Raw genomic sequence first — 21,672 nt, 5'->3', positions numbered from 1 at the left:
CACAATTAAGCTTTTATTTCACAAAATTTCATCAAAGTTTTGTAAATTGTCAGTTATGGTGTTGACACATGATGGTTGTGACTAGCAATTTAGGAATACAAAGAAGAAAAAACTAAAGAATAACATAAGATAACATAAGCTAACCAGAGCTAACTAGCCCTCTTAGCAAAGGAAGAGAAAGGAAGTAGTCATGGGGTCCTCAGAAGTTCTGGTGTCCCCCAATAATGCCTAATTTTTTTTTACATTCTTTTCATGTCTGACGGTGTTGACAAGAACTAGGGACAAATTTCAGTGGAGTTGGAAAATGTATAAAAATTATTTTTAATTCAATTTATTGATACTTTTATAATTATTTATATGACTACTTATACTTAATTGCCATAATATATAATTTTAGTATTTCTTTAATTGTTTTAAACTAGTATAATGTATTGAATTCTGCTCTGGGACAAGGGATTTTACAGGCATCATCCACCGACTACAATGTTTAAAATAAAAAAATATTCAGCAAACACCAGGAAAACATACATTGTTGTGCTCACATGACCCAGGTTAGTTTAGTCAGATGTTTGAAAAAATTATATATGTTATTCAAATTTTGTGCTTTATCCGTAGGACTTGTTTTGTCCCTATTCTCAAGAATCACTGATTTTCTTTCTGCTGGACCATTTAGATATCAAGAAGACACAATAAACACTATTGTCACTGGAAGTTCTTTGCTCTGTTTTAATATGTTTTATTTAAGGGCCCACAAAATATTAATTATTTTGCAGAAGCACTGTCACAAATCTCAACCGTCTTACCTTACAAAAGGCTTTCTTAACAAACATTAAATACTAGACGCTGCCTATGTGAGGTCCAGTATTCCAGGTGTTTTTGCCTTTACAGACTTAATTTCATCACTTTAAGTAATTTATTAATTTCTCTATTTTATCGTTAGAGAAAGATAAATACTAGATACACTAAATCTTCTTTATCATTTCCTATTTAAAAAAACCTCAGGGTTATCTTAAGTGTTATCTCTATCATAGTGAAATATTTTCTCAAATAAACTTATATTTATGCCAGTCTAAATTGTGAACAGTTTGCATTGGATCATTTCAGTCAAAGATACCAAACTCTGCTTGAATAATGCAATTACAAATTCAAATGTTCTTTTTTTATGACCTTTGGTCCCAAAATGGAAAGAAAAGATAGATTTTCATACATTTTACAGCTATATAAATGGAAGATTTGTAATTAGAAAGTGGTCAAAAGCTTATAACTGCTTCTTACGCAAGTCATTGGGTAAGTTAATACTTGGCACTCTTTGTTCTCAACAACTTTTTTATTTACTGGAAGGAAGAAAAAATCTGGATATATTTTGACCCTTTATTTAGTGAAAAACCCACTCATACATCCTGAAAATATGCTGCAAGTTAATAAATAGGGATCTTTCAGAAACATGAAAGAGACATTGTTACCTTGACATAGCAAAACAGTTACCAAACAGAATAACTGTAAATAAGTATGTTCATTTTAGTTAGTTTCATTTAAGTATTTAAATTAATTTTAGAGGTTCCCCAAGGAGAAAATACTTTTAGGAATGTATATAGTAAAAGTATTTAATTCTCCCTCCACATGTTATGATCATGCAGTTTTAACAAAGTATCACAAACTGAATAGTAATAATGACCAACTGAAAACAGACAATTAAAATGCTGTTTTTGCAATAGAATTCAAAAACTACTGCAGTGTACTAAGAGTTAAATATTCAGCGTAGTAAAAAAAAACAGTCAGTTCATTGATGAATTAGAAATTTATTGAACCAAAGACAGAAGTTTGAAACAGCAGATAAAGCAATTTACTATTACTCAAAAGATGAATATACATTCAAAGCCATTTCACCCTATAGAAAATTACCAGATAAGCACATACTTTTAAAAATATTTTTGGATCAGTTCGACCCACAGAGCTGCGTATTCCAAAGCATGAAAGCACCCATAGAGTTTGTAAACAAGTATTAATCTGTTTCCCCTAAAGAGTTTAAATTTCCATCGTTTGCCTTAATGGTGTGTCCCATCAACGTTTGCCCCACTCTTTACATTTAGCAGCTTGGCAGCCACACTTTTCAATTAAAATGACTGCCTGTTTCATTATGCTGCCATCTGAACACTTCATCAACACGTCTTTCTTTCTGGTAGCAACCTCTCGACAGCAGGTACAAGAATGCATGAGACTGTTGGTCTCCACTGAGTACCTGCAAATAAAGACAGAGACATCCATGTCAACTTATAATTTTTTTAGTGGATTCTGCTGCATACTTTTTTGTTAAATGTTTTACAAATCTTACATAGATGAGGATGAGTCACAGGATCCCCCACAGGATGTGAACTCCACCGGCTCGACTGACTCGCAGTTGTTTGCGTACAGTTTGGTGGTGTTCTTGTGAAGCTCACAGTTGTAGCGAGGTGTACCTGTGAACCACAGTTAGTTTTAGAAACACACATTTGCAGGGAAAACATAATGGAGTATCTGAAGCATCCATCTTGTGCTTAGGGCACAAGATGGATGAAAATCAAAGTTTAACATTTTTGTCTCTTGTCTAAAATGTTCTACTTTTCTAGGCTTCTATTCTGTTTGACAAAATTCAGAAAGCTAAGGGAATAAGTAATTTATAGCTTAAAAATTACAATGAAATTTTTAAGCTTCATTGTAATGAAAACTAAAGATATATTTATAGTTGAGAAAGATGTAAATGGAGGCTGACATTTTTGTAAACATCTTTTGAAACATTATTGTATTTTGCAAGTTCATGACCCAATACTTACAGGTTCTGCAGCATCCATTCATGTCACTTGTTTCTGTTCCCTGAAACACATAAAAAATTACACGTCTGACTGTGATCACTGATGTCACAGTTCTGTGTTGGAAGTGTGCAGTGCCTAATGTTTGTTAAAGTATAATGTTGACCTGCCTCACATACCTGAACTCATTTTATTGCTATTACTGTTTTACAAATTAAAATGGTAATTTTTTTAAGCTTCAGTTAAGCCAAGTTATCATAAAGCAAAATTTTGATTTATAAAAATATATATACTATATTATCATCTTAGACCAAAACAATGACATCAACTTTGTTTAAGGCACTCAATACTCACTGGAACACAGTTTTCTGGATCAAATGCCGGACACATAGTTTGGTTTCTGATAACCAGGAATTCATCCTTCACCTTCTGACAATCATATTGGGTGCAGTTGTCATTTGGTGGTGAAAACGACTGTGAAGGCTGTGAACATGCGTAGAAGAGTAGGGTTAGTGTAGTCACAATGTGACTTACAATTGAGATGAAGGTTGCAAGGATTTTTCTTTTCTATGTCTTTGTATTGTACTTTAATTACCTTAAGGACTACTGGTGAGTTCAAACCAGGGACATCAAAAATGCAGTGCGTCTGTTTACATGATCCACAGCATTCTCCAGGCTGATCCACATGCACGTAACCCTATCAAAAATGTATAGTTTAATAAGTTTCTAACTGGAAATAATTTCGTCTGTGTAAGTTTAACAACTTCTAGATAGCATCCATTCTACTGCAACACTAACATGCATAAAAATGTATTGAGCTGGATAGTTGTACTATTCTGTCAGAAACTGTATCAGGAATGATCAACTAAATTAAATAGTGTGACTTGGAATTTCTAAGAAATGTTGAGTCATTATAAACCTGTTACCATTAGTACCAAAACCAAACTGATGCACATCGTCATACATAGAGCGTCAACTTTTAATACCTAGAAAATAAGTTTTGTAAGGTACTTATCTGGTCTTATGAGTAACATTTTCTATAATGTAAAATATTTCTATCCAATATACAACTTATTTGGCATTAACATCATCTCTTTACCTCTTTACAAATGATGTTACACTGTATTTGCTGACACTCTACGGTGTTCAGCTTAGTCTTTGGATCCTGTTTGTTGGTGCAGTGGCAGTGTTCACATGGGTTGTTTGAAAAGTTTGTACCTGGCTGTGGGAAACACAATGAAAAGCATTTATATACATGAGGTGCTACATATTAAAACAGCAAAAAAACAACAAAAAAAACAGTTCTTGCCTTGTACTCTGTGTCATTGTAGACGCATACATCTTTTGGTTCTACATGAGACAGTAAACGAGGTTATGTTTATATATAAGCTTAGTTTTTTGCATTTGAAAAACTGCTGGGTTGTTTCATGAGAGGAAGTTAACATGAGAAAAGGTAATGATGGAAAGCTGAATTAAACAGTGTGAGTTATTTACACTAATTGACGAGTTGAAATCGGAAGCAGTCAGTAGAAAGGTGATTTTTTGGGAAATATTTGTTACTATTATCAGTAATAAATAATGATGAGTAGTGATAGTAAGAAACGTACCACAGGTGAAGACAGGGCAGCAGCTTTCATTGGAAACTTTGACAGTTAACTCAAAGCCAAGTTCACACTTTTGTGTTGGTGATGAACAGTGGTTTTTATCACACTCTGTTGGTGAACATGGTGTATGTCAGTTAGTTGATTTTGATTATTTTTGCTAAAACATAATATACGTCATCAATCCAGTTCTACTAATGAAAATTGCTTACCACACGTCGGTTCCTGGCAGCAGTTAACCGTTCGGTTTACCAACACCTCGCCATCCTCTGTGCACTGTATTGGTTCTTGTGTCGGGCAAACTAGAGGCTCACACTTAACACTCAGAGAATCTTTGTCACACTTGCATTGCTGGCAGCCGCTTTTCCATGTGTCACCAATCTGTTAATATTAGGGGAAAAAATGACGCTACAGCAACAAACAAACAGACGCTACAGCAACAAACAGACAAACTGATAAAAAAAGTTACAATGTATGAGAATGTATACCTGTTTAGGTTCACCAGCAGGTCCAGTGCAACCTTAATAAACAATAAAAACGGTTTAATTGAATATTAAACAAAAATACATCGTTCATTGTTCTGGCAAAGAACAAAAACTATTCTCACAGGATGAGACACAGGTATCGGAGCCTGAATCAAACAACATCTTCCCCTGAGGGCAGAAACATCCCTCCACTAATCCATTGCAAGTATCTTCTTCTCCTGCACACTGCTGTTTGAGTTTATTGTTGTATCTGAATATAAAACAAATGCCAGTTAAATTTCAGCTTCCACAATACAGCACAGTGTATTCCAGTAAACATTAGGAAATATAGCAAATAATCAATAAAAATTTCCACGGATTCTTACTTAAATGTTACCACTGATTCACTTGACACCATGTTGCTTTAGGTAAGCACTTTGTCAAACATTATATATACACCGGGAACAATTACTGAGATGACTCTTTATGTTACATGAATAGCTTTCAGAAAACTGCTCTCTTTTAAAGTATAACTGCTAACTATTACTTGTGTTTGGGATCACAGTTATGTGTCAATTTAATATCTGTTGGTGATATAACAAACTGGTTGGCATAACAATAGATAAACTGACTTTGAAAATGTATTATTTCAACATGTAGTTTGTTTTTATTTCTTTCAGGGGGATATGTGTGGTTTCAGATATGAAGGAAGCCAGATTTAACTCTGTGCTTAGCTTTTCTCTGGTTTTGACTGATTACAGGACCCTTCAGAAACTAAATTACACCACACCATCTAATACATTGTGGGGATAATTCTTGACTTGGAAACTGCATAGCGAATGATTATCGATTGGTTAGATAGTTTCTTCAAAGTTCTTGACTTTTGTTCTTAATGAAAATTTTAAAATATTTAACCTGTATGTGATACTTTATTCTCAAATATTTTTTTGTAGGTGTTGATAAAAACTGTTGGCAGCCACGATGGATAGAAAGTTCCTTGTCAATGTGAGTTTGAGAATGGTTTGAAGCAAATGTGTATTTGAAAATTCACTTGTCAGGATTTATACTTTCTGATTATAATAAAAGACAAGTAAAATGGTTCGGTTTGTTAGCTTGTATAGTTATTGTTAGGCAGACAGACATCCTAAAATGCAAAAAATGTCCTTCCATCAATTATAAACTGCAAAAGCAGTGTCCTTACCCTGCATTGCACGTTTCAACAATACTTGGCCCACAGGCCTTGTATACTTTATTTGGTGGACATTTGTAGTCTGCAACAAAAAGAAGTGTACTGTATTACATTAACAATAACATGCATGGAAAATCCCATTTGAAAGGAAGTTAGGTTCTACAGAAGCAAAACTGTCTTACTGCACTCTCCTTTGGTCAGGTTCCTCCAGTCTATGCAGACAGATGCCTCAGCACACATCATGGCATATGCCGCCAGACTGGTGCAGCCCACGGTGGAATTTGGCATGTGGCAAACATCATATTTACAAGCTTCATAATATGAACCGGGCGCAATTTTTTTGTGGCAGTCCGTAAACATCCTTATTGTAAAAATGAACATGAAACAAGTTAAATTGGGTTTACAGAAAAATGTTATCAAATGTTCAACTTATTTTGTAAATTCTCACTCGTGGTTTATGATTTCACAGAGGGCAGGTTTGCATGGTGGTTTCGGTGGCTCTGTTATTGGAGGAAGTCGCGAAGGCATGGACTCACAGTATGGTTTTTTCTTATCATTTACACGCCAGTCAAATGCCATCTCAGAGCATAATGGATGAATTTTACCATTTGGTAACCTGCAGTCATTTTTCTTGTTATTGTCGCAGTAGCCTTATTAAAAAGAAGAAACATCCATAGGAAATAGATTACAAATTCACAAATAGAAAAAATTTCCAACATCCCTAATGCAAATGTTCATGCTATTTATTTGAAGTGTAATCTTGGTATTCAAGACTCTATCCCTTTTTGCATTTTTACATTTTTAGCTCTTGAGGGGTGAAGAGACTTTTGTATCGACTGTATGTTGGCTGTTTTCCTCATTGTGGTATTGTGCAGTGAGGGTTTTCCCTCTAGTTATTTCTTGCATAAAACTATAAATTAAAGTTTTCTTTGGGAGGTGTAGTGATTTATCCATTGTTAACAAAATGCTATTATACATTTTTTACTAAACAGTCCCATTATATTTTTCTACCTACTAAGATGATAAGAATCACCATTTATTTTTAGTTTGTCACAAGTTATGGGGTTGCTTACCACACTGTCCTTCTGTGTTGTTGTGGAAAAGTGAAAATGGCAAGTCAACACTGAACAGAAGCCCTGTGAATGAAACAACGCCTTCTATCTGTGGGATTTTAAGAACCATCTGAATTCCTGTGCTTGTAATAATGAAGTCCTTATTTGAGTAGGTTGGAGTCACTTTCTTTCCATCAACATATATCTAAAACATGAATGACAAGTGAAAAAAAGCATGATTACATTTATGTAGTAGAAACATATTTGGAGAAGGTTAGAGATAGCCATACGTACCAAATTCTCAGTTTTTGGGATTCTCGTCTGTGTAAGAGTTACTTCATAGTTTTTGTAATATACAATCAAAGCTTTGGGGCACGTCACAGTTCCAGAAGGATCACAGTTTTCATTGTCAATAAGAATTCTTAAATTGTATTTGGGAATTATCTCTTTGACCAAGACGTATGTGCAGTTGTGCTGGAAACTGTAGTATTGGCCATCAAATGTATTGTAATGGGGATCTCCCCAGCCTGTACAAAGACCTGAAAACAGTATATTAACATTAAATTGTGTTTAATCACAAAAAATTACATGTAGCTATCTGTAGCTGTTTTTCATTAAACTCACATTTGCACTCATAGTGAAAACAGCAGCCTCCTTCATCAAAAACCTTTACAGGTTGAAAACCGTTGTCACAAGCTGGTATGGGTGCTGGATTACATGATGCATATGTTTTGACCTCTTTTCCTTTCTCACAAGTGCTTTTGGTGCATTTGTCTGAACTCCAGGATTCTCCATCCTGTAAAAGACATATTTTCAGCAATATACAACCACTGTCTTTATATTTAAACTCTCTACTGGCATATATTCAAATTGTAGAATACAAATACCCAAAATTGTATTGGCTTTAATTTGAATGCTTTTTTACAGTTGGTCATGGTGGTCAAACCATTAAAGGCAATTTAATCTAATCTAGTCAAAAGAAGAGATTGTAAATAAGCAAATATATTTTTTGCTTGCTGCAGTATTTATAGCAAGCTTTTTGCCAACATTTACCAACAAGCACAACTAAATTAAAATTGCCCAACTCATTTAAGTTTGAACAGACTGGACAAATCGGTTCCTGTTAGAATTCTGTATCCCTATGGCATTCTCACATCTCTGAGAATTGTTTGAAATTTGTAAATGACTTAAAAACACAGGCAATGTTTATTATTCTTAAAGCATGGTTTGAAGCAATATAACCATTGGGTCGGTGATGAATACCTTTGTAGTACTTGTATAAATTTTATGAAAGGGGCATGAATTAGGTATTTATGGTATCTCAAAGTTGTATCTCTAAAGACTGTACGGTTGTCTGGTTTACCAGGAGGTAGAAGAATCTACCCTTTTTGTTGATGCTAAATGCTTTCTGATGGACTAAAGAGTGCTCTGAGAGTTGAATATTGTTTTAAATCTTAAATCTGCTGCAAAGCAATTAGCAACTTTGTCCCTCGTCTCTCTGGTGTGTTCCTTAGTGTATATGATTAGTAATGTTCTCTAACAAACCTCTGTGGCCAACAAGGTGGATATTTTACTCATCAGATCATCTACGGGCAATTCTTTGTAAAGGATTTTACTCGGGTTTTGCATTACACTTTGCCATGTTGCATATCTTTGTGGAGATCCATCACATAAAAATCCAATGCAAAACATCGAGGTTTGTTGTTGCAATGTGACAAAATGTTAAAAGGATAAAGATGTATAAATATGTTTTTAACGCACTATGTATGCTGTGATTCATTTTGCGACAGCTCAGGAATTGGGAAACACCTTCTTTTGAGAACTCTGATCTGATGAGAGTCTACTTAAAAAAGGTTGTTGATGCCAAACCTTTGCTTGCGTCTTTACCACAGTGAGAGGCCAGGCATGGACTGCTCTTTATTTTGATATTCAGTTTTTTCTTCTTTGCAAATATTAAAAACTTTTTTATTCCCAGTCTCCTTAGTGGTATTTGGCTACAACATAGTTTATATAACATATTTTTCAGCAAAGAGACATCTGGGTAATAACATATGATGTGGACCAAGACAGTTTGGATTCAGTTCACCCCTCAACATGGTCTGATTTAAGTGTCCTTGAGTTTTTAATCCTATCCAAAGATCAGCAAATCACTCAGAATAGGTTGTTGTGGCCATTTATGTAATGTTTGCAACTTGTAATTTCTACTAATTTAGTTTTCTATTTTGGGAAGTTAGAATTTATTTAAGTTAAGTTTAGATCCAAAATCTGTAGTTAATTTGTATATTTGAATTGATTAGATTATGTTGGTAATTGGTTAGACCCTCCCATTAATTTGAGTAATTAAAACACACCGCGTGCTTGGTGGAGCCATTGTTTGGCAAATGTTTGGGAGGTTTTTTGTAAATGATTTTTTGACCACTTTCACTTTTCATTTTTTTGTACTTGAAATGTCATATTAAGTTTACTTTCATTTTTTGACTAGGTTGTGGGACATTTTGGTAATTATATTGTCGCTATTTTTTTTTTTTACAAGAAATAAAGAATATATTTTTTCAAACAAATTAAGTCGGAAGTGCGTTCAAATCAAAAACCACCTGTTAACACCCACGGCCTTTGTTGGAATATTGTTTTTTGGAAACGAGAAGGCCGCGACATAGGTCTTAGTGATATATCTGAATGTAGGTTTTTTGTTTTCTTGTGGCTGTAATTTTACTTATCTTCTCAGCTGCTTCACATTAAACTACTCTAAGTGATAAGTCTTTTTTTAAATCAACACTATTTTAAGTACAGACATTGCATGAGGTTGGTTACCTTTCTTGGTGGTGTAAGAAATGGACAGTCTGTCATAGCAGGTGTTGTAGGTTTAGCCTTCTTTGTGGTAGCTGGAGGACTTGGTGGAATTGTTGTGTGACATGGTCTGGCATGCTTTTCAACACTACAGTTCAAACTGCAGTATGCAGTGAAACAATAGCCATCTCCATTAGTCTTGTTGTACATGAAGGTACCTAATTTACAGTTTAAAGAAAAGTTTGAGATAAAATGAATAAATTATGTCAGAAAAAAATGGAAACTGTTGATACGTTATTTTCTTAATAAAACAATAGAATATTTTATCAACAGTTCAACATTGCCCTCATCAAGTAAGAATATTATTGCAAAATGAGCATCATTTGCCATCTGTATTTGTTCTGCTAATAAATAAAGGAGTAAAACTAGGTTAAAGTTTCAGTACAGTGGCGATTTCACATATGGGTGGCATGGGCAACTGCCCAGAGTGGCATTTTGTGGGGGCAGCATGAACCTCCCCTGTTCCCATCCTCCAATATCTACTCCCCCTTTACAATTATTCCCCTCCCGCTCTGCTCTCAGAACCACAGGATCTGAATGTCACCACTGCCTTATCATAATATGAGTGTCTTTTATTTAAAATCTATTTACAAGTCATAAATGTCTTTATAAATAGATGTCAAGTATAGCAACAACGAATGATGCAAAAAAGTACAAAACTTACCAGGTGAGAAAATCTGATTCATGTATTTGCAAGAGCACAAAGTTGTTCTGCCAGTTGTAGTTTTAACACTGTGCTTCTCTGTTATTATCACAGTAGTTGACTGACTTGCAGTACTTTCTGATGTTGTAGGTTTTCCAGTGATGATGGTGCTAGATGTTTCTACAGTTCCTGGGGTTGGAGTTTCTACATGAGGTGTTGTAGATTTTTCAATGACAATTGTAGTTGTGGGCTTTTCAGTCTCTCTTGTTGGGGTAGGTGTCTCTATGTAAGGTGTTGTAGTTGTTGTGCGTATAATTACAGGTCCAGTCTCTGGTTTTTTAGTGCTGTAGGTTACAATTTGTATATGAGGTGTTGTGGAAGTTTCTTTAAACATTGTTGTGGTTTTCTCACTCTCTGTAATTATTTTTGTGGTTTCAGGTTTTGTAGAGAAAATAATTGTTGTTTCTACATGAGGGGTTGTAGGTTTTGGTGTAATTATTGTTGTGGGTTTTCCAGTCTCCATTGTTGGGGCAGTTGTCTCTATGTAAGGTGTTGTGGAGACTTTTTCTGTAATTATTTTTGTGGTTTCAGGTTTCGTAGAGAAAATAGTTGTAGTTTCTACATGAGGCGTTGTAGGTTTTGGTGTAATTATTGTTGTGGGTTTTCCAGTCTCCATTGTTGGGGCAGTTGTCTCTATGTGAGGTGTTGTGGAGACTTTTTCTGTAATTATTTTTGTGGTTTCAGGTTTTGTAGAGAAAATAATTGTTGTTTCTACATGAGGCGTTGTAGGTTTTGGTGTAATTATTGTTGTGGGTTTTCCAGTCTCCATTGTTGGGGCAGTTGTCTCTATGTAAGGTGTTGTGGAGACTTTTTCTGTAATTATTTTTGTGGTTTCAGGTTTTGTAGAGAAAATAATTGTTGTTTCTACATGAGGCGTTGTAGGTTTTGGTGTAACTATTGTTGTGGGTTTTCCAGTCTCCATTGTTGGGGCAGTTGTCTCTATGTAAGGTGTTGTGGAGAATTTTTCTGTAATTATTTTTGTGGTTTCAGGTTTTGTAGAGAAAATAGTTGTAGTTTCTACATGAGGCATTGTAGGTTTTGGTGTAATTATTGTTGTGGGTTTTCCAGTCTCCATTGTTGGGGCAGTTGTCTCTATGTGAGGTGTTGTGGAGACTTTTTCTGTAATTATTTTTGTGGTTTCAGGTTTTGTAGAGAAAATAATTGTTGTTTCTACATGAGGCGTTGTAGGTTTTGGTGTAATTATTGTTGTGGGTTTTCCAGTCTCCATTGTTGGGGCAGTTGTCTCTATGTGAGGTGTTGTGGAGACTTTTTCTGTAATTATTTTTGTGGTTTCAGGTTTCGTAGTGAAAATAGTTGTAGTTTCTACATGAGGCGTTGTAGGTTTTGGTGTAATTATTGTTGTGGGTTTTCCAGTCTCCATTGTTGGGGCAGTTGTCTCTATGTAAGGTGTTGTGGAGAATTTTTCTGTAATTATTTTTGTGGTTTCAGGTTTTGTAGAGAAAATAGTTGTAGTTTCTACATGAGGCATTGTAGGTTTTGGTGTAATTATTGTTGTGGGTTTTCCAGTCTCCATTGTTGGGGCAGTTGTCTCTATGTAAGGTGTTGTGGAGAATTTTTCTGTAATTATTTTTGTGGTTTCAGGTTTTGTAGAGAAAATAGTTGTAGTTTCTACATGAGGCATTGTAGGTTTTGGTGTAATTATTGTTGTGGGTTTTCCAGTCTCCATTGTTGGGGCAGTTGTCTCTATGTGAGGTGTTGTGGAGACTTTTTCTGTAATTATTTTTGTGGTTTCAGGTTTTGTAGAGAAAATAGTTGTAGTTTCTACATGAGGCGTTGTAGGTTTTGGTGTAATTATTGTGGGTTTTCCAGTCTCCATTGTTGGGGCAGTTGTCTCTATGTAAGGTGTTGTGGAGACTTTTTCTGTAATTATTTTTGTGGTTTCAGGTTTCGTAGTGAAAATAGTTGTAGTTTCTACATGAGGCGTTGTAGGTTTTGGTGTAACTATTGTTGTGGGTTTTCCAGTCTCCATTGTTGGGGCAGTTGTCTCTATGTAAGGTGTTGTGGAGACTTTTTCTGTAATTATTTTTGTGGTTTCAGGTTTCGTAGTGAAAATAGTTGTAGTTTCTACATGAGGCGTTGTAGGTTTTGGTGTAACTATTGTTGTGGGTTTTCCAGTCTCCATTGTTGGGGCAGTTGTCTCTATGTGAGGTGTTGTGGAGACTTTTTCTGTAATTATTTTTGTGGTTTCAGGTTTTGTAGAGAAAATAATTGTAGTTTCTACATGAGGCGTTGTAGGTTTTGGTGTAATTATTGTTGTGGGTTTTCCAGTCTCCATTGTTGGGGCAGTTGTCTCTATGTGAGGTGTTGTGGAGACTTTTTCTGTAATTATTTTTGTGGTTTCAGGTTTCGTAGTGAAAATAGTTGTAGTTTCTACATGAGGCGTTGTAGGTTTTGGTGTAACTATTGTTGTGGGTTTTCCAGTCTCCATTGTTGGGGCAGTTGTCTCTATGTAAGGTGTTGTGGAGACTTTTTCTGTAATTATTTTTGTCGTTTCAGGTTTCGTAGTGAAAATAGTTGTAGTTTCTACATGAGGCGTTGTAGGTTTTGGTGTAATTATTGTTGTGGGTTTTCCAGTCTCCATTGTTGGGGCAGTTGTCTCTATGTAAGGTGTTGTGGAGACTTTTTCTGTAATTATTTTTGTGGTTTCAGGTTTCGTAGTGAAAATAGTTGTAGTTTCTACATGAGGCGTTGTAGGTTTTGGTGTAACTATTGTTGTGGGTTTTCCAGTCTCCATTGTTGGGGCAGTTGTCTCTATGTAAGGTGTTGTGGAGACTTTTTCTGTAATTATTTTTGTGGTTTCAGGTTTCGTAGTGAAAATAGTTGTAGTTTCTACATGAGGCGTTGTAGGTTTTGGTGTAACTATTGTTGTGGGTTTTCCAGTCTCCATTGTTGGGGCAGTTGTCTCTATGTAAGGTGTTGTGGAGACTTTTTCTGTAATTATTTTTGTGGTTTCAGGTTTCGTAGTGAAAATAGTTGTAGTTTCTACATGAGGCGTTGTAGGTTTTGGTGTAACTATTGTTGTGGGTTTTCCAGTCTCCATTGTTGGGGCAGTTGTCTCTATGTGAGGTGTTGTGGAGACTTTTTCTGTAATTATTTTTGTGGTTTCAGGTTTTGTAGAGAAAATAATTGTAGTTTCTACATGAGGCGTTGTAGGTTTTGGTGTAATTATTGTTGTGGGTTTTCCAGTCTCCATTGTTGGGGCAGTTGTCTCTATGTGAGGTGTTGTGGAGACTTTTTCTGTAATTATTTTTGTGGTTTCAGGTTTCGTAGTGAAAATAGTTGTAGTTTCTACATGAGGCGTTGTAGGTTTTGGTGTAACTATTGTTGTGGGTTTTCCAGTCTCCATTGTTGGGGCAGTTGTCTCTATGTAAGGTGTTGTGGAGACTTTTTCTGTAATTATTTTTGTCGTTTCAGGTTTCGTAGTGAAAATAGTTGTAGTTTCTACATGAGGCGTTGTAGGTTTTGGTGTAATTATTGTTGTGGGTTTTCCAGTCTCCATTGTTGGGGCAGTTGTCTCTATGTAAGGTGTTGTGGAGACTTTTTCTGTAATTATTTTTGTGGTTTCAGGTTTCGTAGTGAAAATAGTTGTAGTTTCTACATGAGGCGTTGTAGGTTTTGGTGTAACTATTGTTGTGGGTTTTCCAGTCTCCATTGTTGGGGCAGTTGTCTCTATGTAAGGTGTTGTGGAGACTTTTTCTGTAATTATTTTTGTGGTTTCAGGTTTCGTAGTGAAAATAGTTGTAGTTTCTACATGAGGCGTTGTAGGTTTTGGTGTAACTATTGTTGTGGGTTTTCCAGTCTCCATTGTTGGGGCAGTTGTCTCTATGTGAGGTGTTGTGGAGACTTTTTCTGTAATTATTTTTGTGGTTTCAGGTTTTGTAGAGAAAATAATTGTAGTTTCTACATGAGGCGTTGTAGGTTTTGGTGTAATTATTGTTGTGGGTTTTCCAGTCTCCATTGTTGGGGCAGTTGTCTCTATGTGAGGTGTTGTGGAGACTTTTTCTGTAATTATTTTTGTGGTTTCAGGTTTCGTAGTGAAAATAGTTGTAGTTTCTACATGAGGCGTTGTAGGTTTTGGTGTAACTATTGTTGTGGGTTTTCCAGTCTCCATTGTTGGGGCAGTTGTCTCTATGTGAGGTGTTGTGGAGACTTTTTCTGTAATTATTTTTGTGGTTTCAGGTTTTGTAGAGAAAATAGTTGTAGTTTCTACATGAGGCGTTGTAGGTTTTGGTGTAATTATTGTGGGTTTTCCAGTCTCCATTGTTGGGGCAGTTGTCTCTATGTAAGGTGTTGTGGAGACTTTTTCTGTAATTATTTTTGTGGTTTCAGGTTTCGTAGTGAAAATAGTTGTAGTTTCTACATGAGGCGTTGTAGGTTTTGGTGTAACTATTGTTGTGGGTTTTCCAGTCTCCATTGTTGGGGCAGTTGTCTCTATGTAAGGTGTTGTGGAGACTTTTTCTGTAATTATTTTTGTGGTTTCAGGTTTCGTAGTGAAAATAGTTGTAGTTTCTACATGAGGCGTTGTAGGTTTTGGTGTAACTATTGTTGTGGGTTTTCCAGTCTCCATTGTTGGGGCAGTTGTCTCTATGTGAGGTGTTGTGGAGACTTTTTCTGTAATTATTTTTGTGGTTTCAGGTTTTGTAGAGAAAATAATTGTAGTTTCTACATGAGGCGTTGTAGGTTTTGGTGTAATTATTGTTGTGGGTTTTCCAGTCTCCATTGTTGGGGCAGTTGTCTCTATGTGAGGTGTTGTGGAGACTTTTTCTGTAATTATTTTTGTGGTTTCAGGTTTCGTAGTGAAAATAGTTGTAGTTTCTACATGAGGCGTTGTAGGTTTTGGTGTAACTATTGTTGTGGGTTTTCCAGTCTCCATTGTTGGGGCAGTTGTCTCTATGTAAGGTGTTGTGGAGACTTTTTCTGTAATTATTTTTGTCGTTTCAGGTTTCGTAGTGAAAATAGTTGTAGTTTCTACATGAGGCGTTGTAGGTTTTGGTGTAATTATTGTTGTGGGTTTTCCAGTCTCCATTGTTGGGGCAGTTGTCTCTATGTAAGGTGTTGTGGAGACTTTTTCTGTAATTATTTTTGTGGTTTCAGGTTTCGTAGTGAAAATAGTTGTAGTTTCTACATGAGGCGTTGTAGGTTTTGGTGTAACTATTGTTGTGGGTTTTCCAGTCTCCATTGTTGGGGCAGTTGTCTCTATGTAAGGTGTTGTGGAGACTTTTTCTGTAATTATTTTTGTGGTTTCAGGTTTCGTAGTGAAAATAGTTGTAGTTTCTACATGAGGCGTTGTAGGTTTTGGTGTAACTATTGTTGTGGGTTTTCCAGTCTCCATTGTTGGGGCAGTTGTCTCTATGTGAGGTGTTGTGGAGACTTTTTCTGTAATTATTTTTGTGGTTTCAGGTTTTGTAGAGAAAATAATTGTAGTTTCTACATGAGGCGTTGTAGGTTTTGGTGTAATTATTGTTGTGGGTTTTCCAGTCTCCATTGTTGGGGCAGTTGTCTCTATGTGAGGTGTTGTGGAGACTTTTTCTGTAATTATTTTTGTGGTTTCAGGTTTCGTAGTGAAAATAGTTGTAGTTTCTACATGAGGCGTTGTAGGTTTTGGTGTAACTATTGTTGTGGGTTTTCCAGTCTCCATTGTTGGGGCAGTTGTCTCTATGTGAGGTGTTGTGGAGACTTTTTCTGTAATTATTTTTGTGGTTTCAGGTTTCGTAGTGAAAATAGTTGTAGTTTCTACATGAGGCGTTGTAGGTTTTGGTGTAATTATTGTTATGGGTTTTCCAGTCTCCATTGTTGGGGCAGTTGTCTCTATGTAAGGTGTTTTGGAGACTTTTTCTGTAACTATTTTTGTCGTTTCAGGTTTCGTAGTGAAAATAGTTGTAGTTTCTACATGAGGCGTTGTAGGTTTTGGTGTAATTATTGTTGTGGGTTTTCCAGTCTCCATTGTTGGGGCAGTTGTCTCTATGTAAGGTGTTGTGGAGACTTTTTCTGTAATTATTTTTGTCGTTTCAGGTTTCGTAGTGAAAATAGTTGTAGTTTCTACATGAGGCGTTGTAGGTTTTGGTGTAATTATTGTTGTGGGTTTTCCAGTCTCCATTGTTGGGGCAGTTGTCTCTATGTGAGGTGTTGTGGAGACTTTTTCTGTAATTATTTTTGTGGTTTCAGGTTTCGTAGTGAAAATAGTTGTAGTTTCTACATGAGGCGTTGTAGGTTTTGGTGTAACTATTGTTGTGGGTTTTCCAGTCTCCATTGTTGGGGCAGTTGTCTCTATGTAAGGTGTTTTGGAGACTTTTTCTGTAATTATTTTTGTCGTTTCAGGTTTCGTAGTGAAAATAGTTGTAGTTTCTACATGAGGCGTTGTAGGTTTTGGTGTAATTATTGTTGTGGGTTTTCCAGTCTCCATTGTTGGGGCAGTTGTCTCTATGTGAGGTGTTGTGGAGACTTTTTCTGTAATTATTTTTGTGGTTTCAGGTTTCGTAGTGAAAATAGTTGTAGTTTCTACATGAGGCGTTGTAGGTTTTGGTGTAACTATTGTTGTGGGTTTTCCAGTCTCCATTGTTGGGGCAGTTGTCTCTATGTAAGGTGTTGTGGAGACTTTTTCTGTAATTATTTTTGTCGTTTCAGGTTTCGTAGTGAAAATAGTTGTAGTTTCTACATGAGGCGTTGTAGGTTTTGGTGTAATTATTGTTGTGGGTTTTCCAGTCTCCATTGTTGGGGCAGTTGTCTCTATGTAAGGTGTTGTGGAGACTTTTTCTGTAATTATTTTTGTCGTTTCAGGTTTTGTAGTGAAAATAGTTGTAGTTTCTACATGAGGCGTTGTAGGTTTTGGTGTAATTATTGTTGTGGGTTTTCCAGTCTCCATTGTTGGGGCAGTTGTCTCTATGTAAGGTGTTGTGGAGACTTTTTCTGTAATTATTTTTGTGGTTTCAGGTTTTGTAGTGAAAATAGTTGTAGTTTCTACATGAGGCGTTGTAGGTTTTGGTGTAATTATTGTTGTGGGTTTTCCAGTCTCCATTGTTGGGGCAGTTGTCTCTATGTGAGGTGTTGTGGAGACTTTTTCTGTAATTATTTTTGTGGTTTCAGGTTTTGTAGAGAAAATAATTGTTGTTTCTACATGAGGCGTTGTAGGTTTTGGTGTAATTATTGTGGGTTTTCCAGTCTCCATTGTTGGGGCAGTTGTCTCTATGTAAGGTGTTGTGGAGACTTTTTCTGTAATTATTTTTGTGGTTTCAGGTTTCGTAGTGAAAATAGTTGTAGTTTCTACATGAGGCGTTGTGGGTTTTCCAGTCTCCATTGTTGGGGCAGTTGTCGCTATGTGAGGTGTTGTGGAGACTTTTTCTGTAATTATTTTTGTGGTTTCAGGTTTTGTAGAGAAAATAGTTGTAGTTTCTACATGAGGCGTTGTAGGTTTTGGTGTAATTATTGTTGTGGGTTTTCCAGTCTCCATTGTTGGGGCAGTTGTCTCTATGTAAGGTGTTGTGGAGACTTTTTCTGTAATTATTTTTGTCGTTTCAGGTTTCGTAGTGAAAATAGTTGTAGTTTCTACATGAGGCGTTGTAGGTTTTGGTGTAATTATTGTTGTGGGTTTTCCAGTCTCCATTGTTGGGGCAGTTGTCTCTATGTGAGGTGTTGTGGAGACTTTTTCTGTAATTATTTTTGTGGTTTCAGGTTTCGTAGTGAAAATAGTTGTAGTTTCTACATGAGGCGTTGTAGGTTTTGGTGTAATTATTGTTGTGGGTTTTCCAATCTCCATTGTTGGGGCAGTTGTCTCTATGTGAGGTGTTGTGGAGACTTTTTCTGCAATTATTTTTGTGGTTTCAGGTTTCGTAGTGAAAATAGTTGTAGTTTCTACATGAGGCGTTGTAGGTTTTGGTGTAACTATTGTTGTGGGTTTTCCAGTCTCCATTGTTAGGGCAGTTGTCTCTATGTAAGGTGTTTTGGAGACTTTTTCTGTAATTATTTTTGTCGTTTCAGGTTTCGTAGTGAAAATAGTTGTAGTTTCTACATGAGGCGTTGTAGGTTTTGGTGTAATTATTGTTGTGGGTTTTCCAGTCTCCATTGTTGGGGCAGTTGTCTCTATGTGAGGTGTTGTGGAGACTTTTTCTGTAATTATTTTTGTGGTTTCAGGTTTCGTAGTGAAAATAGTTGTAGTTTCTACATGAGGCGTTGTAGGTTTTGGTGTAACTATTGTTGTGGGTTTTCCAGTCTCCATTGTTGGGGCAGTTGTCTTTATGTAAGGTGTTGTGGAGACTTTTTCTGTAATTATTTTTGTGGTTTCAGGTTTTGTAGTGAAAATAGTTGTAGTTTCTACATGAGGCGTTGTAGGTTTTGGTGTAATTATTGTTGTGGGTTTTCCAGTCTCCATTGTTGGGGCAGTTGTCTCTATGTGAGGTGTTGTGGAGACTTTTTCTGTAATTATTTTTGTGGTTTCAGGTTTTGTAGAGAAAATAATTGTTGTTTCTACATGAGGCGTTGTAGGTTTTGGTGTAATTATTGTGGGTTTTCCAGTCTCCATTGTTGGGGCAGTTGTCTCTATGTAAGGTGTTGTGGAGACTTTTTCTGTAATTATTTTTGTGGTTTCAGGTTTCGTAGTGAAAATAGTTGTAGTTTCTACATGAGGCGTTGTGGGTTTTCCAGTCTCCATTGTTGGGGCAGTTGTCGCTATGTGAGGTGTTGTGGAGACTTTTTCTGTAATTATTTTTGTGGTTTCAGGTTTTGTAGAGAAAATAGTTGTAGTTTCTACATGAGGGGTTGTAGGTTTTGGTGTAATTATTGTTGTGGGTTTTCCAGTCTCCATTGTTGGGGCAGTTGTCTCTATGTAAGGTGTTGTGGAGACTTTTTCTGTAATTATTTTTGTGGTTTCAGGTTTCGTAGTGAAAATAGTTGTAGTTTCTACATGAGGCGTTGTAGGTTTTGGTGTAATTATTGTTGTGGGTTTTCCAGTCTCCATTGTTGGGGCAGTTGTCTCTATGTGAGGTGTTGTGGAGACTTTTTCTGTAATTATTTTTGTGGTTTCAGGTTTTGTAGTGAAAATAGTTGTAGTTTCTACATGAGGCGTTGTAGGTTTTGGTGTAATTATTGTTGTGGGTTTTCCAGTCTCCATTGTTGGGGCAGTTGTCTCTATGTGAGGTGTTGTGGAGACTTTTTCTGTAATTATTTTTGTGGTTTCAGGTTTCGTAGTGAAAATAGTTGTAGTTTCTACATGAGGCGTTGTAGGTTTTGGTGTAACTATTGTTGTGGGTTTTCCAGTCTCCATTGTTGGGGTAGGTGTCTCTATGTGAGGTGTTGTGGAGACTTTTTCTGTAATTATTTTTGTGGTTTCAGGTTTTGTAGAGAAAATAATTGTTGTTTCTACATGAGGCGTTGTAGGTTTTGGGGTAGGTGTTGTGGTTGTTGTGCGTATAATTACAGGTCCAGTCTCTGGTTTTTTAGTGCTGTAGGTTACAATTTGTATATGAGGTGTTGTGGAAGTTTCTTTAAACACTGTTGTGGTTTTCTCACTCTCCATTGTTGGGGCAGGTGTCTCAATGTGAGGTGTTGTGGAGACTTTTTCTGTAATTGTTTTTGTGGTTTCAGGTTTTGTAGTGCCAGTAGTTGAGATTGTAGTTTGTTTTTGAGGTGTTGTGGATGTTTCTATTGCTGTTGATGTGGGTGACGGTACGTTAGTGCCTGGCGTTGTGGTTGGTGTTTCTGAATGAATTGTTGTTGTTGTGCTAGGCTCACACATTTCATTGTAAGTGCAACATTTTATCCGAATTTCATAATCATAACATTGTGGAGGTGTTTGATCCTTATTATGACAGATTAGTCCATCTGTAGGGCTGCAGATTACATTTTGATTTAAATCTTTTAACGGCACATCTTTTAAAAGTTTGGATCGGCACTGAATTTGTAGTGGTTTTCTACAAACACTCAAATCCGGATCAGAAATATTTGCTAATCTTTCATAATCTCCATCTCTGTTGTGTCCGGGGTAGTCATTGTTAATCCAATTTGACCACTTGCAAATATAGCAGTCACTGGGTGATGCAGTAGATGTTTCGGGTGTAGTGGTAGTACTTTCAATTGGAGCTGTTGTGACTGTGGATGTTTCAGTCTCTCTTGTTGGGGTAGTTGTCTCTATGTAAGGTGTTGTGGAGACTTTTTCTGTAATTATTTTTGTGGTTTCAGGTTTTGTAGTGCCAGTAGTTGAGATTGTAGTTTGTTTTTGAGGTGTTGTGGATGTTTCTATTGCTGTTGTTGTGGGTGACGGTACGTTAGTGCCTGGCGTTGTGGTTGGTGTTTCTGAATGAATTGTTGTTGTTGTGCTAGGCTCACACATGTCATTGTAAGTGCAACATTTTATCCGAATTTCATAATCATAACATTGTGGAGGTATTTGATCCTTATTATGACAGATTAGTCCATCTGTAGGGCTGCAGATTACATTTTGATTTAAATCTTTTAAAGGCACATCTTTTAAAAGTTTGGATCGGCACTGAATTTGTAGTGGTTTTCTACAAACACTCAAATCCGGATCAGAAATGTTTGCTAATCTTTCATAATCTCCATCTCTGTTGTGTCCGGGGTAGTCATTGTTAATCCAATTTGACCACTTGCAAATATAGCAGTCACTGGGTGATGAAGTAGATGTTTCGGGTGTAGTGGTAGTACTTTCAATTGGAGCTGTTGTGACTGTGGATGTTTCAGTCTCTCTTGTTGGGGTAGGTGGCTCTATGTAAGGTGTTGTGGTTGATACTATTTCAGTTTTGGAGCTTTCAGTGACTGTAGAGGTTGATGAAGATGGATGTAAGGAGGACAAAGGCACAGTTGTAGTTTTAGATCTTGTGGAAACTCTTGAAGTTGAAAAAGTCAGAATTGATGTTACTGCTTGAGTTGTGAGTGTTGGAATAGGTGCAGTTGTAGTTACAGGGTGTTCTGTAGTACTTGCTGTGAAGAAACATGAGAACAAAGATAAATTAATGTTAATTCGAAACACTCTAAAATGAATCCTCACACAGCATTTATTT

General features: G+C 36.3%; 1 protein-coding gene across 1 annotated transcript in view; it reads right to left on the bottom strand.

Annotated features, from left to right (window-relative positions):
* Positions 1-1,783: 1,783 nt before the first annotated feature.
* Positions 1,784-21,672, bottom strand: part of LOC106933098 (uncharacterized) — a 31,227-nt gene continuing 11,338 nt past the window's right edge. Inside the window, exons 30-48 of the mRNA XM_088006231.1 lie at positions 10,604-21,592; positions 9,904-10,097; positions 7,717-7,888; positions 7,387-7,631; positions 7,114-7,297; positions 6,489-6,690; positions 6,223-6,401; positions 6,053-6,122; positions 4,995-5,122; positions 4,876-4,907; positions 4,600-4,768; positions 4,394-4,498; positions 4,096-4,136; positions 3,886-4,008; positions 3,382-3,483; positions 3,141-3,269; positions 2,811-2,850; positions 2,333-2,456; positions 1,784-2,239 (exon numbers count right to left, since the gene is read on the bottom strand). Of these exons, the coding sequence (XP_087862357.1) occupies positions 2,062-2,239; positions 2,333-2,456; positions 2,811-2,850; positions 3,141-3,269; positions 3,382-3,483; positions 3,886-4,008; positions 4,096-4,136; positions 4,394-4,498; positions 4,600-4,768; positions 4,876-4,907; positions 4,995-5,122; positions 6,053-6,122; positions 6,223-6,401; positions 6,489-6,690; positions 7,114-7,297; positions 7,387-7,631; positions 7,717-7,888; positions 9,904-10,097; positions 10,604-21,592 (13,406 nt within the window). The 3' untranslated portion in view covers positions 1,784-2,061. The remainder of the gene's footprint in view (positions 2,240-2,332; positions 2,457-2,810; positions 2,851-3,140; positions 3,270-3,381; positions 3,484-3,885; positions 4,009-4,095; positions 4,137-4,393; positions 4,499-4,599; positions 4,769-4,875; positions 4,908-4,994; positions 5,123-6,052; positions 6,123-6,222; positions 6,402-6,488; positions 6,691-7,113; positions 7,298-7,386; positions 7,632-7,716; positions 7,889-9,903; positions 10,098-10,603; positions 21,593-21,672) is intronic.

Source organism: Poecilia mexicana, unplaced genomic scaffold, assembly GCF_051168715.1.
Source record: "Poecilia mexicana isolate PSO_F unplaced genomic scaffold, ASM5116871v1 scaffold_6, whole genome shotgun sequence".
Taxonomy (NCBI): Eukaryota; Metazoa; Chordata; class Actinopteri; order Cyprinodontiformes; family Poeciliidae; genus Poecilia; species Poecilia mexicana.
This window is presented reverse-complemented; position numbering and strand designations above follow the sequence as displayed.